The sequence below is a fragment of the Podarcis muralis genome, chromosome 13 (genome assembly GCF_964188315.1).
Source record: "Podarcis muralis chromosome 13, rPodMur119.hap1.1, whole genome shotgun sequence".
Classification (NCBI taxonomy): Eukaryota; Metazoa; Chordata; class Lepidosauria; order Squamata; family Lacertidae; genus Podarcis; species Podarcis muralis.
In genome coordinates this window covers 22862794-22875909 of record NC_135667.1, presented here as the reverse complement: position 1 = coordinate 22875909, position 13116 = coordinate 22862794, and the positions used below count along the sequence as shown (strand labels likewise).

General features: G+C 39.1%; 1 protein-coding gene across 1 annotated transcript; it reads left to right on the top strand.

Annotated features, from left to right (window-relative positions):
* The first annotated feature begins 1677 nt into the window (after positions 1-1677).
* LOC114583136 (vomeronasal type-2 receptor 26-like) lies at positions 1678-7890 on the top strand. The gene is made up of 6 exons (XM_028704484.2): positions 1678-1712; positions 1932-2223; positions 2908-3774; positions 4382-4609; positions 5541-5667; positions 6992-7890. Exons 1-6 carry the CDS (start codon positions 1678-1680, stop codon positions 7888-7890), a joined length of 2448 nt encoding a protein of 815 aa, XP_028560317.2.
* The last annotated feature ends 5226 nt before the right edge of the window (positions 7891-13116 follow it).

Below are 13116 nucleotides of genomic sequence, written 5' to 3'. Positions count from 1 at the left end.
CACCATGGTTGCCTCTTTTTGTCTCCATAAACAGCTAATTGATCCATAGCATGGCATAGTTTAAAACAGGGTGACAACTTGAATAGAATATTGTGGGGGTGCAGGTAAGCACCCCCTGCATAATTAATCACAGGGTAATCCTATGCATGTTTACACAGAAAATTTCACTGGGTTTACTGAAGCTTGCATGCTAGCCTCATGGATTCAGTGTATATTAATTTGAGATACACATTCCTATTGAATATCATGATTATGCTTTTAAATTGTGCAAAATGCATTCAAGATGAGCACGTTCCCCAAGGCCTGCAGGGGAATACATATATAAACATGGAAACATACACAGTTCTGTCTTCATGGATGGATTGTGCACACAATTTCCACGAGACCTGGTGAATGTGCACAGTTGCTGTTATGCACATTAGCTGCTCAATACATGCGCGCGCACACACACAGTCTTCCAGCTGATGAGAATGCTACAGTTCCACAGAACTCACAAAGTCATATTAAGTCCACAATTAAAAATGGTGTCTAGACAACAAACCAATGCTATGACAGGGCAGAAGAGAAATTCCCCATTTTGCACTTCACCACCAACGGAACAATGCCGATGCTATATCTATGCCACTGTGCATGTACTGGAGGCCCCAATCCCACAGGTGGACTTCTCTCTGTGCGGGTAGAAAGACTTTTCTTTAACTTTTGCTGGATATAGGACTACAGTGGCAATCAAGTTACAGTGAAAGTATCATTCTTTCCCACTACTGCTAAATGTGATGTCTTACAAAACACAGTGCTCTGAGAAGATGATTTTGAACCTGGTAATTATATCAAATTATTGTTTTCATCAAATATCTAGTCAAATCCCATGTGGATTATCTCAGAATACAAACACAATCAATAACATAGTCTGAAAATTTACACAAAATAAATACAAGCCACTCTGTCCACTCATGAGGAGCTCTGAACATGCAGGCTTTCATAAGTCAATTTTTTGGCACTTGCCTTTTTATGAAAATAATCCTGAGCCGTTGAAGGAAAATTCTTAGAGACCAACTGATGTTGGATGATAGAGAGAAAGTAGATATTCAGCATCACAATTGGCCCCTAGATGGCAGATACATTTTTGCTGCTTATCCTGTTCTTCTTGTGGCTACAACTTTCTCCAACTGATTGCAAGAAACATTCTGTTGTATGCACCATAAATGATCCGTTCCAGTTTCCATACCAGTATTATAAGAGAGGAGAACTAATCATTGGAGTGATTGCTTCTCAATTTGGTTGTGTAAATGATGAAATATATTTCTGGGACCACCCTAAAACAAAGTTTGTAGATGAATTTATGTAAGAAAATCACTGTTGCCCTCGATGGCATACTTTTCCACTGCAAGAATTTACTTCAGGAAGCATATGATATTTTTGAGGTTGCATTTAAGCATGTTCAAAGTAATATATTTGCTTCCTTCAACTTTATGATCTTCATATCTTCTTCTCTGTTATTTTTCTCCCCCTCTTGTGAATTCTTTCTTCTGTTTCCAAAACATGTTAGTGTATTTTGTAATTTCCTTCCTATTTTATCTTCAGCCTTCCTTATGAGTGCCCTTTCATCCTACATATGTATGTTTTCACATTGCATCAAAGTTTCCCTCTTAGCCTCCATTGTTTATTCTATCAGTCAAAATGAGTTACATGGACCTAGATTTGGCTAAATTGGGGTAATGGATTTTATTTGAAAGCAGGGCAGAGGCAGAAGTTATATGTTTTATTTCCATACTTCTTTCTTTGCTTTAATATTGCTGGGTTTATTGGAAGAAAGGTGGGGAGAAAAATAATCAAGACACAAAGTTACCTGTGTACTCAAAAGCTGGAAAGGAAGAACTGACTCTTTCATCTTGAAATGTTTAATATCATTCAGATGTTTTACTCTTCCTTAGTGCAATACCAAAGAACTACCAGCATGTTCTCTCCTTGGTATTTTCTGTGAAGCAGATAAATGAGAACCCCAAGATCCTACCAAATGTCAGTCTGGGATTCCACATCTATGAAAGCTACACAGATGCAAGGATGACTTTTCAGAACACCATGAAACTTTTGACAACGTCAGAAAGAATTGTCCCAAACTTCAAATGTAACAAAAATGAGAATATGATAACTGTTATTGCAGGACTAGACTCTGAAATCTCCCTACACATGGCTAGTATCTTAGGCCTTTACAAGATTCCACAGGTAGGCTGAGCATGTGGGCTATTTAACTCACCTGGCACTGATATATATATATATATATATATATATATATATATATATATATATGAGAAACCTTGCTGGATAACCTTTAGAATTTATTTCTCCTTTTTTCTGAGGAAAAAAAAGTGATGGTGAGAGAGAAATATATTACTGACAACAAAGTGTTGGGAAGGGGGAAAATATTGATTACATGAATCTTTATGATATGGATGAGCTGCATGACCTATGCCAGGACTTGCAAATCCATGAAAACTTCCAGTGCTGCCTCTTGGGAAGTGCCCCAGAGGAAGAGTCTGTCCTTTCTTTCTTTTCTAACTAAGTCTTGAGCCCTCCTAGAAATAAGAGTTCGGGGCTTAATATGTAGACACATTCTAAGCAATTTCTGACATGTGGCTACTTTGCATATTTTTGCTACTAGTGGTGTTATTAGACAACAACCACATGTGGGGTGGGGGGTGACCTCCATGATCATAATTAGCATGATAAACATGAAATAGTCATATGTGTTTCAAATTATTCCTATATTAAAAAACTATGTTTTCTTCATGAAATTCTTATGTGTTACAGCTAGTCAACAGATATTTTGATTAATTACTATTTAGTATTATGTCTACTATTTAGCATTAAATCTGTCTACCATGGTGAAACTGACCTCTTTCTTTTTAGGTTGCTTACAGTATATTAGCTCTTGTTTTGAGTAATGAATCTCAACTCCCTTCCTTCTACCGGATTGTCCCCAATGAAGCCCATCAATACATTGGTATTGTCCATCTTCTTCTACATTTCCAGTGGACATGGGTGGGGATTGTTGCATCAGATAATGACAATGGTGAAAAGTTCATGCTGACTTTAACACCAATGCTTTTCCAGCATGGAATCTGTACTGCCTTCACTGAAAAAACTCCAGCCATATCTCAAGTTATAGACAATTTTAGTTCATTAGTACTCATCCAGGCCAAATCCTTTTTCTGGACCATCTCAAAAGTTAAAGTATTGGTTGTATGTGCAGAACCTCAGACCATGACAACACTGATATGGATGGCATTTTTATATTCATTCTTAGATGGTACTAGAGAGTTTTCTATACATAAAGTATGGATCATGACAGCCCAGTGGAATTTCTCATTGGAAACAATGCAAAGAGATTTTGATATACAAGCCTTCAATGGTGCCTTATCTTTTGCAGTTCACTCAAATAAAGTGCCAGGCTTTACACAATTCTTGCAGGTCCTTCATCCTAGCTATCCCAAAGGAGATGGTTTTCTTAGGATCTTCTGGCAAAAGGCATTCAACTGCCTATTTTCTGATTCCAATGAGCAGAAGCAAAGGATGGCTACTTGCACTGGTCAAGAGAAGCTGGACAGTCTCCCTGGTGCTCTTTTTGAAATGAGCATGACTGGCCAAAGTTACAGCCTTTATAATGCAGTCTATGCCATAGCACATTCTTTAGATAAAATTTACTTATCTAGGCTAAAGCACAGAGTGATGGCACATGGAAGTAGTTTGGATCCTCCAAATGTGGAACCTTGGCAGGTAAATTTCACACCCAGAATCTTGTCATGCCTAATGTAATATGTTATGATGCTCAGTTCATGGAGAATATCAGTAAAACAGAATAAAACTGTCTATAAAACTTTATCTCTTCCATACATTGCTTTGCCCCCTCACTGAAAGCACCTCAGAAGGCTACAAATGAAGATTTTTCACATTCTATTTTCTATGCACTCAGAAATTAATTTGAGTTTCAAACAATCCCTGTAGTATGTGTACTTTCACATGAGGATTATCGGTTGAAAATAGGTTCCTAGTTTTACTCCACTGATCTAGTTGTGGTAAACAAAAATGAAGCTGAGTCAGAGCAAATACAAAACAAATTTGAAATGTTTATTAAATCAAAGTGCAGAAATTATGGAAATATATGAACTCAGCAATAAATATTGGAATAACAATAATATATTTATGAAATATGAAAAATATTACATTAGGTTGTCAAATAAGCCTAACAAACCAAAGCATGTTTATTACTAAGGTTTAAATTTCATTCTCCTTAAACTCTTATCTGTTTTTTCCCTCTCTCTCGTGCAAGGGGGGAAATGCACTTTTGTCATTCTGTTAAATCTACCTCTGTCTTCAAATCTAGCTTCACTCTGTGCTGAAGAGAATCTCATTTAACAATACTGCTGGTGATACTGTGTCCTTTGATAAAAATGGTGAATTAGCAGCTGGATTTGATATAATAAACTGGGTTACCTTCCCAAACCAATCCTTTGTCAAAGTGAAAGTAGGAAGGGTGGATGCACAGGCATCTCTTGGAGAAGTGTTCACTGTGAAGGAGGAGGTCATCACATGGCACAGCGCCTTTAATCAGGTGGGGTTGAACCATATACTTATATGAGTGTGCAAAGCATAATTCCAATATAGATTCAGTCTTCAAGAATGTAAAGAAACTGAATTCCTATAAATTTGCTGTCACTGAATTAAAAGAGTTTGAGATGTAAAGTCACGATCCAATACATATTTAGGAATAAGCTGCATTGAAACAAAAGGGACTTGTCAGGTTTCAGTTTGAGTTGCTCTTCTGATGGTTTATTCTTCCTTTCAAATTTTCTGATGAGTCTCTTCGCTTCTTATCTCAATTCCACTAGCTTCAGATTAAGCATTTTTTTTTTAGGGGACCCAAAATAGATGAGCCTTCATGATAGCTGGTACTCTCCTCCTCTGCAGCTGTGACACAGCTGGAAATTCACTGTCCATCTCTCATTGGTTCGACACAAAGAGAAGATGATTTACAATTTATGCTGATTGTGTATTATCAGTAATCGCAAAGATATAATCTACTGCTAACTTTGAAAGTCAATAAATATTTCAAACTTTATTGAGGATGTTTCCCTCCTGTAATAGTACTATATATATATCTATTCAAAACCTTTTATTTCTTGGTGTTATAATTAAAAAGTAGAGAGCCCAGTTTGCTTTCTCTTCAGTCTTATTAAAGAGAAACTGAACATCCAAGCACATCATTCAATAGCACAGTCCAACCCCACACAGTGTAGCTTTTCAATCTGCCCCTTTCCACAAACAGTTCTATGGAGTGGATTGCCGCTTGCTCTGATTCAGCAGTAAAAAGCAGGGTTTGTAGGGATGTGCTCAGGGAAAAGAAAGAAAAAGGACACAGAACTGGAAAGCCAGGATCTGTGCCTAGAAATGTAGAGCACACGTAAGTGCGAATGAGCCCCTACTCAACAAACATAAATCAAGTCTGAAAAATGAAATACATGATCTATCATTTTTATGAACAGGTGAAGCCCCTTGCTCTGTGCAACAACCATTGCTATCCAGGCTACAGCAGAAAAAAGAAGGAGGGGTTGCCATTTTGTTGCTATGATTGCGCTCCATGTCCAGATGGGATGATTTCAAACCAAAAGGGTAGGAGACATCACGTACAGTCTGATAAAATATTATCCAGTTATTTCATTCTGCCCCCTTTAACAGTTCATCTCTCCTACACAGAAGAGCAGTTAAGACAACTCATCAAGATACAACTCCTAACACACCACTCAAATGTGAATTCTGAGAGTTAGTGCATCATGTGGCTGCACCACCTTGATAAGGAGATCTTTATTCTAGACTTTGTTATTTGCTGCCTGTTTTGAAAAGTAAAATCTCTGGTAGAGTTCTCTCACCAGAGTGTTTCCCCAAAACTTGAGTCTTGGTTTCAGGATTCAACACTAAATGGAGAATTCACAAACAACTCCCACTTTTTCTGGAGTCAGGAGACACATGTGAATCAATCCTGTGGCCAATGGGTGATGTAGACAACCCATATTAGCCTTCAGTATTTTCATACCATTTGCCTGTTGCAATGGTGGCTTGGTTGGTTGATTCCCACTACATGGTTTATTTTATTAATGCTCATGGTATTTCATGTTTTCACTTTTTATGCAGGCAGTGACAATTTTCGGTGCATCCAGCTGATGTGTGATAACTGACACATGGGTCCTTTCGGACCCAGAAAAGGGCAGACAGAGTGAGGCGTGCTTATGAGCACTGCACCAACATGTGCGGGTGACAGGAATGTAACCCCCACACAAAATGGTCACTGCTTCTGTCATATTTATTACACATCATTCAGCAGCTCAAATATTTATGTTTCCACAAAGGCAGTATTTCAAAGAAGAATACTTTAAAAGGATATAGAAATTTGAGCTAGCCTGTGCAGCATCCTAATCTGATGAAGCGCCACAGTGCCAAGTGTCAAGGTGAGTTAAGCAGATCCACAGGTCTGGCAGAACGGCAAAGAGGCCAGGGCCCCCCCACCCTGCCCAGTGAAATCCCTAACACTCAATAAAGTTACTAAGGCAAGCAAAGAAAATACAATTATGCAAACAGAAACCTAGGAGAGTTGTGGGAGCTTTCCTGTGTTTTGCAGTCTCTGCCATATGTATGACGATCTCCCCATTGGACTGAAGTCACACTAAAGTGCAATGAGCTCCACGCTCTCTGGGAACAAGTTTGTTCCCTTGATGTCAAGGTGGTGAACCTGGAAAAGGTAGGAGAGGCAGTGAATGTGGTGGCTGAGGACTTCAGGGATGTTGTAGCCATTGGCCCAATCCAGTAGGCTCTAATTAGTGTGTCTACACACAATGCCATACAAGGGAGATAGATGCATCTACTTCATTTTCAAGAGTGAATAAGATCACAATAATTGATGGCCAAAAAATCAAGAATACATATATCTTTTTTTCCTCAGACACTGATGAATGTTTCAGGTGCCTAGAAGATCAATTTCCAAACAAGAACCAAGATCAATGTATATCAAAGTTTCTAAATTTCCTCACTTTCTCAGAACCATTGGGGATCACTTTCATTTTCTTGGCACTCTCTTTCTCTCTGATCACGGCTTTGGTGCTAGGAATTTTCATCAAGCACAGGGACACTCCCATTGTCAAAGCCAACAATCGTGACCTCACCTATGCTCTGCTCATCTCCCTGTTTCTTTGCTTCCTCTGCTCCTTGCTATTCCTGGGAAAACCTCATGCAGTGACATGTCCTTTACGACAAACTGCTTTTGGCATAATTTACTCAGTGGCTGTTTCATGCATATTATCAAAAACCATAACTGTGGTCCTGGCTTTCATGGCTACTAAACCAGGATCCAGTATGAGGAAATGGGTGGGGAAAAGGCTGGCCAACTGTATTCTACTTAGTTGCTTCCTTATTCAAACTGGCATCTGTGTTCTGTGGCTCTGTACTGCTCCTCCATTCCCAGATTTCAACATGAAATCTGTGGTGAAAGAAATCATAGTAGAATGCAATGAAGGATCAGTCACAATGTTTTATTGTGTTCTGGGTTACCTGTGGCTCCTGGCCATAGTTAGCTTCATTGTGGCTTTTCAGGCCAGAAAGCTGCCAGACAGTTTCAATGAAGCCAAGTTTATCACATTCAGCATGCTGGTCTTTTGCAGTATTTGGTTGTCCTTTGTGCCTTCTTACCTGAGCACCAAGGGGAAATACATGGTGGCTGTGGAGATCTTCTCCATCTTGGCCTCCGGTGCTGGGCTACTTGGCTGTATCTTTTCTCCAAAATGCTACGTCATTATCCTTAGGCCAGAGTTAAACAGCAAGGACCTCTTAACTAGGAGACATTAGCAAGGTTATACTTAATGTTTCAAATTTGTTTAGTCAAAAGTCCTTTACACAAAGTCATTTATTATAATAACAGCAATACTTTGGAACACTGTTCTCCTTTGAAATCAGCCAGGGAACAACAAATCTGATATTATACTGTCAGCTCAAAATGTTTATTTAATCTAGCAATTTTAGTTGAATAATTTGATCAATCTTCTTTTGTATTTTATTAATTCATGATGAATTATGAATTTATGATGAATTATGAGAAGACTCCCTGGAAAAGACCCTGTTGTTGGGAAAGATGGAGGGCACAAGGAGAAGGGGACAACAGAGGACGAGATGGTTGGATAGTGTTCTCGAAGCTACCAGCATGATTTTGACCAAACTGCAGGAGGCAGTGGAAGACAGGAGTGCCTGGCGTGCTCTGGTCTATGGGGTCACAAAGAGTCGGACACGACTAAACAACAACAACAATTTATGATGGCTCAATAGTTTTATTGTACACCACCATTATATTTTTCAATGAGCTGATAGATTAGAAATACTAATATAAATAATTACGTACATAAACTTATTTCTGAGGAAACTTCATCCGGAAAGGTGCAGCTCCTTTTGGTATGCAAATACCACGGCCATCAAGGCTACACCAGACGTGTACATTAAGCTGGTGTAAAGAGACGTCACATCCAAGCCCCGTCTTCATTTGGGTTGCTGCCGCTGCTCTGCTTAAACATGATAGAGGGAACACAATCCTTTAACTTAAATGAGCTTAGGATCTGGCCTAATTCCCTCTTTTTGGTTCCACACTCCCTATGTTCCAAGAACAGCCTTATTGGGACTTACACTGACTTAGGCTGAACTGGCTCAGCTGGGGTGAACAAGCCATGAGCTGGATTGAACAAGTCATGTATTTTCAGCTGAACCAGGGTTGGGGACTTCATACTGGCTGAGCCCAGCTGAACTGGGAATCAGCTAGCTGAGACAGATATGTTCTGTATATTGCTCATCCCTGCATATTTTGTCGTAGCATTTCCCCTGTTAGGGGCTGATGCAGACCTATCCCACACCACCTCTCCTGGTAGAACGAATGTGCACACAGTAATATATAGCAGAAGTATGATGTGTTTTATTCTTGCTTTGAGTTCTGTATCTTAATGCTTTAATTCCCCTCCCCTTTATAATCCACAATGGGGAGAAGTTTCAGGATAGTGGTAAATAAACATAACCTCCACAACACTAAAACAGTACTGAAATGTCACTGAGCACAATGAATGATTTCCCCCTTTCTTTTAATTTACAAAGCAATATATTTGTGCACAGCTGAGGAATACCATATATTCAGAAACATCTACCTTGTTTTATTTCCAGACTCATAAGTATAACACAAATTTCTGAAATAAGGAACAATTAGTTGGAATGGACTTCAAACACAATCTATTCCAAGCCTGCCACTGCAGAAAACCCTCTCCAGTAGAATTAATGATCAGTGGACCATTCAGTCTATTTTATTTTATTATTTTATTTAATTTTTTTTATTTAGCTTTTAAAAAGTGCTACTGAGTTACAATGAGATCTAAAGATTTTTTTCCTTTCTGACATCTGGAGAGATGATTTGTAAACAGTAATTATCCCAGAATATTATGTTTAATTCCATCTAGTCATATTCCACAGGGATTTACACTAGATACAAGCACAATAAAGAGAAACTTAAATAAAATCAATCTGCACATGATCAGAACTAGAAAGAAGGATTTTCGACAGGAGGAGCTACCCTAATTTGATTTTGGCAGTTTCTCCTTGTCAAAGTATTCTGGAGCCATGGACATAATCTAGTTGATGGTGGATGGCAGACTAAGAACAGAACTCTAGGTCAAAAACTGCTGCAGATATAGCGGGAATGTTTTTGCGGTTGCTGTTCATCCTTCTGTGGATTCAGGTGCCTTCAACAGATGGAAGGAAAGACACTCTTTTGTGTGACATGACTGATCTGTTCCAGCTCCCTTACGAGTATTATCAGGAAGGTGACCTGATCATAGGAGAGATGACATCTCAGCTTGGCATTGCATTTGATGAATTAACTTTCCAGGAAAACCCTAACACCAAGTTTGAATATGATCTTTTGTAAGCATTTTCCCTCTCCATAATTTGCACAGGTCATATTCAAAACACAGATGCAAGTAAGAGAGATGTTTTCCATTGGCAAAACAGGATACATTTGTCAGACAGGACCCATATTTTAGTTACCAGTGGTGATTATGTACCTGAACTTCAGCATCACCAAAATGAGGGTGGGGTGGGATAGATTAAAAGTACAGATATAGATAAAGATATATTTGATTAGCAATAAATATTGCAGGAAGAAGTGCCCCTTTTCAAGATTCCAGAAAACTTCATTAAATATTGGCTTCCGCACTTCCTCCTCCCCTTCTCCAATTGTCACTCAATATCCCATGGCCATAGCACATTTGGGTTGACTCATCCCCCAGGTATTTCATTCACTCTCTCTTTCTACCATATTTGAAGTTTTTCTGAACCTGATTAAGCCTTTTTCTAGAGTGCTGGCAGTGTCACTTTGGTCCCATTGCTTTCAAAGGGAGGAAAGTGAATCCTATCCACAACTCTCCACTTTTATGTCATAGAACATGAATTGTCTGAGCTTGAGGTCATGCTTATGCATTTTATTTTAAAATTGGCAGAAGACCCTATTGGACCCTATTTTGTATATTGCTTATTTTCTGGTGTGTGCTGAAAATCTATGGAGAAAAATAGCACAATCATGAAACATATCTGTGTGCTCAAAACAATATATACACACACACACACACACACACACACACATATATATATATATATATATATACACACACACACACACACACACATATATATATATATATATATATATATATGCAGGTTTTGGTGTCCTCGGGTGTCTTCCCGTGTAAAAGTTGGGGTGTCTAGGCGACGTTTCGACGAGGTCTCACTCGTCATCTTCAGGCTGGTGCTTTCGGCTTCTTGTTACTGGAAGCCGAAAGCACCAGCCTGAAGATGACGAGTGAGACCTCGTCGAAACGTCGCCTAGACACCCCAACTTTTACACGGGAAGACACCCGAGGACACCAAAACCTGCATACCTATACCCGTGAAAATCTACGAAAGCATATATATATATATATATATATATATATTCCTATAGGTTGAGGTTAAGCAATCATAAACATCCATGATTATAGGGCAGTAAGATGTTCACTAGTATAGGAACTGCTGAACTCTATATGCACTCAGCTCAGACACAGATGGCAAAGCACAGGTCATAAAGTCACAAAATAGCAGACGCAATATTCATGGGAACATCACCAAAGACCACCAGTCTGGAGCCATGGCAACAGTGATGGCCACATAACACATGGACCTTGAGCAAACTAATAAACCCAATCCACCCAACCACCAACAAATATCTTCCTGCATCAGAATATATACAATGACACCATAATACACCATGCTGGGAGCTCTAGAAGTACAGGCATCAACAAATCTGCTCATTCCCTCAAGCTAGAAATTTGCAAATGCTTGTGAATTTCTTTCAACGCTCTGTGTTGAAATATAGCATACAAAAGGAAGGAAGAAGAAACCAAACAGCACAGAAGGTGTATTATTCTCTTAGTAAGTGACCTGCAGTGAGGACACACAGACATCTTCAGGGTAAGGGTTCAAAACTCATCAAGTGAGGGGCAGGCTCTCTTGCCAAGCAGTATAAGATAGGGGCCAAGGCATACAACAACGAGAGCTGCAGTCACACCATGAAAACAGCTGCCACCAGTGACTTGGTGCACGGCGCTTGAGGTTAGGTAGCCACAGGAGCATACAGGAAACAGTAACCATGGGGCATTTATTGATCCCCAGTATAAAGACCTAGTCACCTTAGATGTAAAGAGTCCAAGGGCTGAAGGAGATGGTCTAACGAAGTGGGGCACATGGAGGAGTTCTCAGACTTGACTCCATAGTATACTCTCACAACATAAAAGGTATGAAGGTGTTCACATACTCACTCTGAAAATCACTCACACTCTAATTGTGTGAATCAACAGTCCAGCTCATCTATGATCTAGTTACCATTTGTAGCCCAATGCAAGATGGGTTTTCCTTCCAGCAAACACTTTTAGAAGTATGGTTCCACAGAGAGAGAGAGAGAGGGAGGGAGGGAGGGAGGGAGAAACTGAACAGATCATTTTTGAAAAGTTTGTTTCAATCTTGAGAAATTCAATGGCTGGTGTAAAAGTATGTTGTTAATGGAAGTATTGTCTGATGGATCATAGGGGTCCATTTCATCCCATTTTGGTCTCTGTACCAGCACTTTCACTGGTGCAGCATGTGTGCTGGTGGCATGTTACTGATGCGAAAGACATATCTATTGCATCAGTAGTGTATCTGGTGTTGCTACACCATAGTCCTTACACAAAGGATTTTTATTGTCTGCCATGTTTTTCATTAATTTGAAAATATAAACAATTCAAAACTATGTGCAGGCATGGTAATACAAAAAATGATCTGAGGGTTTTTTTTTGTTTGTTTTCTCGAATCTGAAAAATGATGTGCCTCTTCTTTAGTGCAATGCCGAAGAACTACCAACAAGTTTTGTCCTTCGTATTTGCAGTGAAGGAAATCAATGAGAATCCTAAGATCCTACCGAATATGAGCTTTGGGTTCCACATCTATGATAGCTTCTTAAATGCAAGGATGACTTATCAGAATACTCTGAAACTTCTCTCCGTCACCAAAAGAATTGTCCCCAACTTCAAATGCAACAAGAAAAAGAAACTGATAGCTGTTGTTGGAGGATTTGATTCTGACATCTCCATTAACATGGCTACTCTCTTAGGCACCTACAAGATTCCACAGGTAGAGTGAATGTATGGGCCATGCATCTTTTTCCAGCTCCAATACAGTAATTACTGTTCTGCTAAATAAGGAGGATTTTTATTCTCTTTTGCTCTTTTTTTTTACATAAAAAAGAGAAAGTGAGCATGAGAGACATAAAGTATAACTGACTCCAAAGAATTGGGCCTTGCTTTTTTTTAACAAAACATATAAGGTGGGGAAAACAGTTTTAATTCTTTTTTTATTATGTGCATGTGGGGAAGGGTCAGAAATACATTCTAAAACAGCTCCACCTCCCCCCCCCCAAACATTTGTTCTTTTTAATTCTGTACAATAATTATGCTGGAGAGATGTTTTTCATCAGGA